Consider the following 3,263-nt stretch of genomic DNA (forward strand, 5'->3'; position numbering starts at 1 on the left):
CCGTTGGTTTGGTAGGAATTTTTAAAGTTTTTAAATTTAAACGCTTATTGTGCCCCCCCTAGGAGGGGGGGGCACATGTCCTTGGAGTTGAGTGAATCTGGCATGGGGTCGGATGTTTCTGTGAAGTTTGGTGAGTTTTCACCGATGGGAAGTACGACTTCCTTGGAAGAAGAAGAAGAAAGAAGAAGAAGAAGAATTCCTAGGAATACAATAGTGTCCCGGCAGCTTAGCTGCCCGGACCCTAATGAGTATTTACAGTAGGTACATGTATTTTTCTCTTGATCCGGATGATGATGATGATCAGATGTGAAACCCAAGTGGTTCTGTAATTTAATTTAGGAAGCTGTCCCTCACCTTTCAGAAAGGTACTGTGTCAGCTGATTCATTCTCAAATGATTATTCAGAAGTTCACAGTTATTTATCAAGTAAAACACCAATGACACTAAAACTAAACTAAAGACAACTTTTTATTGTTTCAAGCAAGTCACTCGTGTTTGAAAGAGGAGTTGACTGCTGTAGAGTCATGATATTCTTCACTGGATATCCAATTGATCTCTTATTTGGATTGTGTTTTATAGCTTTGGCTTCCAGGTAATTTGAAACATTCTTGTTGTGACTAATTTGGAATAGATGGAGTATCAGTGGGATAGATAGATTTCATGGCATCTATCCAAATCCTTTTATTTTAAAAGCAAACACTTTTTGCAGGAAAAAATATGACTTTTTTCATACAACATCTGGATATTAAGTGTATAAAACCGAAAGTTTACCAATCTTTTAGTTCCTCGTTTGTTAAGTGCTTTTCCTGCACAGACTGTGCCACTGCCCTGGAACCAGAGTTCTGCCACGACTGACATACGAAACAACAGCTCCAGTCTACTGTCAAATTTCAGAAGTAGAGTGCTCTTCAAAGAAAATGGTTGTCATCAAAGTCATTTTACCATTTAGAGGATGAAAGCCTTCTATCAACTGCAACTGAAATTTTACAGATTTGTTCAATTTGCTGCCCTCTCTTGCATGGTCTGTACTTTGGAGCTTTGCTCAAAATGGTCCAGTTATTGTCTTAAGACAACCATGTGTCAGTCAGCATTAGTTCAAGCAGAGTTGCAGCTCCACTGTTTTGCAGTCAAGTCTATTGGAGACATGATAAGTGAGGTATAACAAAAACAGATTTGCCTTTGATGAAATCAGATGGAGAAAAAAAGCAAAACAAACAACAACAACAAAAACCCACAGACACTATCATGTGATAACAAGGACTGTAGCTACTTTTTATTTCATTTCTAACAATATATATTTCAGAGTATTCATGCATAACTCTGCATATCTCTTTAAAGTCAATCATCATCTTTCCAAACACCCAGGGCATCAGGACATTTTTCAAATTAATGTGAAAACAGCAGACTATCATCAACCACTTCCACTTGCGCATCATTGGTTTTAATGAAACTTGTTATGCTGGTTAGGACTCTTAAGTGGTCTCTCTAAATTAATAAAGGTTTTGACTTTCTGCTTGAACATTTCTTTTTGAACAAATGGGCAAAATATGCTGTGATCAAGTATTCTCTTCTCTATCCTCCAAGTAAATGTTGAAAAGACGATAAATTCAACTGGCATGAATCAATTCTGTGTGCCTCTGTAAGATGATATGTAATTAAACCTGTTGATCTGTTACACACTTAATTTTATATATTAAAATAGTCAACATTTTCACAAATTTAATATTGTAAAAAGAAAAAAAAAAAGCAGTCCTACAGTATGTTTCATTGCATGTGATTCAGCAGTAAACATACTGTAAGGATAAGAGTTTTTTTTTGATGCCCTACATGTTTAGGCTTTAGTATCTCCATTTATTTCACTGCCTTGCCTTTCAAGGACTACTAACCTACTGAAGAAAAAGAAATTTCTCAGGAGTGCCCTAAAAGTGAAAGAAATGACCCTCCCTCCCCACACGACACACACTATAAAACGGGCGAATGTTGGGAATCTGACAGACGTGTCTTCACCAGGGAGAAAACCGACAACAGCAGTGTCACGTTATAATGTAAGCCAATTTTTTTTGTCACTTTTTTGATTGAAATCTGACTTTTCCTTTTAAAGTCAGTGAGTATTTGCACGGCGTTTGTAGTTTACAAACTTCTAGCTTTGATTTCTGATTTGACACAGTGACCTTATTGGATAATTATAGTTTATTTTGACTAATATTTTTTTTCTGTGATCCAGGACTCGCGCCACTGCTGGGATGCTGCTGGGTATGTTTGCTCTCTGCCTGCTGTCTTGTATTCATTCTGGCATAAATGCATATCCAGCCAAGCCTGCCAATCCCCGGGAAGGTGCACCACCTGAGGAGCTCGCCAAATATTATTCTGCACTAAGACACTACATCAACCTCATCACAAGACAGAGGTCAGTTCTTGAATTTCCTTAAAATTCTCAGAAATGTTAAAGTCAACATACATGCAAAGGTGTACTGATGTGTTGCTTGTCTATTTTATGCACAGGTATGGGAAAAGAGACACTCCAGATACTGTGTTTTCAGACGTATTGGTGCGGGAGAGCACAGAGAGTATTCCAGGATCTAACTATGTGAGGTAACTGTTTTCAAAACTAGGCTGGCTTGTACACATCCTGTAAAGCTGCTTCCTGCATTAATATCAGCTTAATTTTTTCCCTACTTATTTACATATTCTGTCATTTTGATGCAATATAAATGTATGATAACCCATGGTAAAAATGTAAAGATACTTGAAAAATACTATAATCAATATTATGTAGTAAAATTTAATGTAGATTCATTCTTGTGAAGCTGTCAAGCTGATGATGATGATGGTCAGTTATTCACACCATGTCAAAGAAGTGTTGGCTATACTTCATAGTGACTTTAAGGTTGTAGTAAGTGGTGGATGTTCCTCTTGTATGTATATAAGTACAAAACACACTTTTTACTGACTTACTGACCTTATGTTACAGATATGATGGGGTGTCACTGTGGTGATGCTGTTGGAGCTGTCACATCGAGGCTGACTAATTCAAAGCTGGTGCCATGTGTGTTAGGATACTGACATGAATTAAACTTTTGTTGCATGGAATAAACTTTGCATAATGCACCTACTTTCGTCTGTATATATTCTCATCATTTCACTCTGGCTCATAAAGTATCGAGCAGTACTATCTAGCCACTGTTGTATCTCTATTTGCTGTGCAGTGTCTTGTGTTTCCTGAGCAACAGTGCTCTCTACTGGTGCACTGACATCAAAACATTT

The 3,263-nt window shown here is 37.3% G+C and overlaps 1 protein-coding gene across 1 annotated transcript; it reads left to right on the forward strand.

Moving 5' to 3' along the window:
• The first annotated feature begins 2,198 nt into the window (after positions 1 to 2,198).
• On the forward strand, positions 2,199 to 3,053 carry LOC146959742 (peptide YY-like). The gene is made up of 3 exons (XM_085772951.1): positions 2,199 to 2,406; positions 2,502 to 2,591; positions 2,971 to 3,053. Exons 1-3 carry the CDS (start codon positions 2,243 to 2,245, stop codon positions 2,993 to 2,995), a joined length of 279 nt encoding a protein of 92 aa, XP_085629077.1. The 5' UTR covers positions 2,199 to 2,242; the 3' UTR covers positions 2,996 to 3,053.
• The last annotated feature ends 210 nt before the right edge of the window (positions 3,054 to 3,263 follow it).

This window comes from Trachurus japonicus, unplaced genomic scaffold (genome assembly GCF_045865225.1).
Source record: "Trachurus japonicus isolate A0001 unplaced genomic scaffold, Traja_1.0 AP031134.1".
Taxonomy (NCBI): Eukaryota; Metazoa; Chordata; class Actinopteri; order Carangiformes; family Carangidae; genus Trachurus; species Trachurus japonicus.

Bases quoted from the DNA above. Each gene is read 5' to 3' on its own strand.
- LOC146959742 (XM_085772951.1), top strand. From the start codon at position 2,243: ATGCTGCTGGGTATGTTTGCTCTCTGCCTGCTGTCTTGTATTCATTCT. The intron at 2,407-2,501 runs GTCAGTTCTTGA...TTTTATGCACAG, and splicing joins AACCTCATCACAAGACAGAG to GTATGGGAAAAGAGACACTC. The intron at 2,592-2,970 runs GTAACTGTTTTC...CTTATGTTACAG, and splicing joins CCAGGATCTAACTATGTGAG to ATATGATGGGGTGTCACTGT.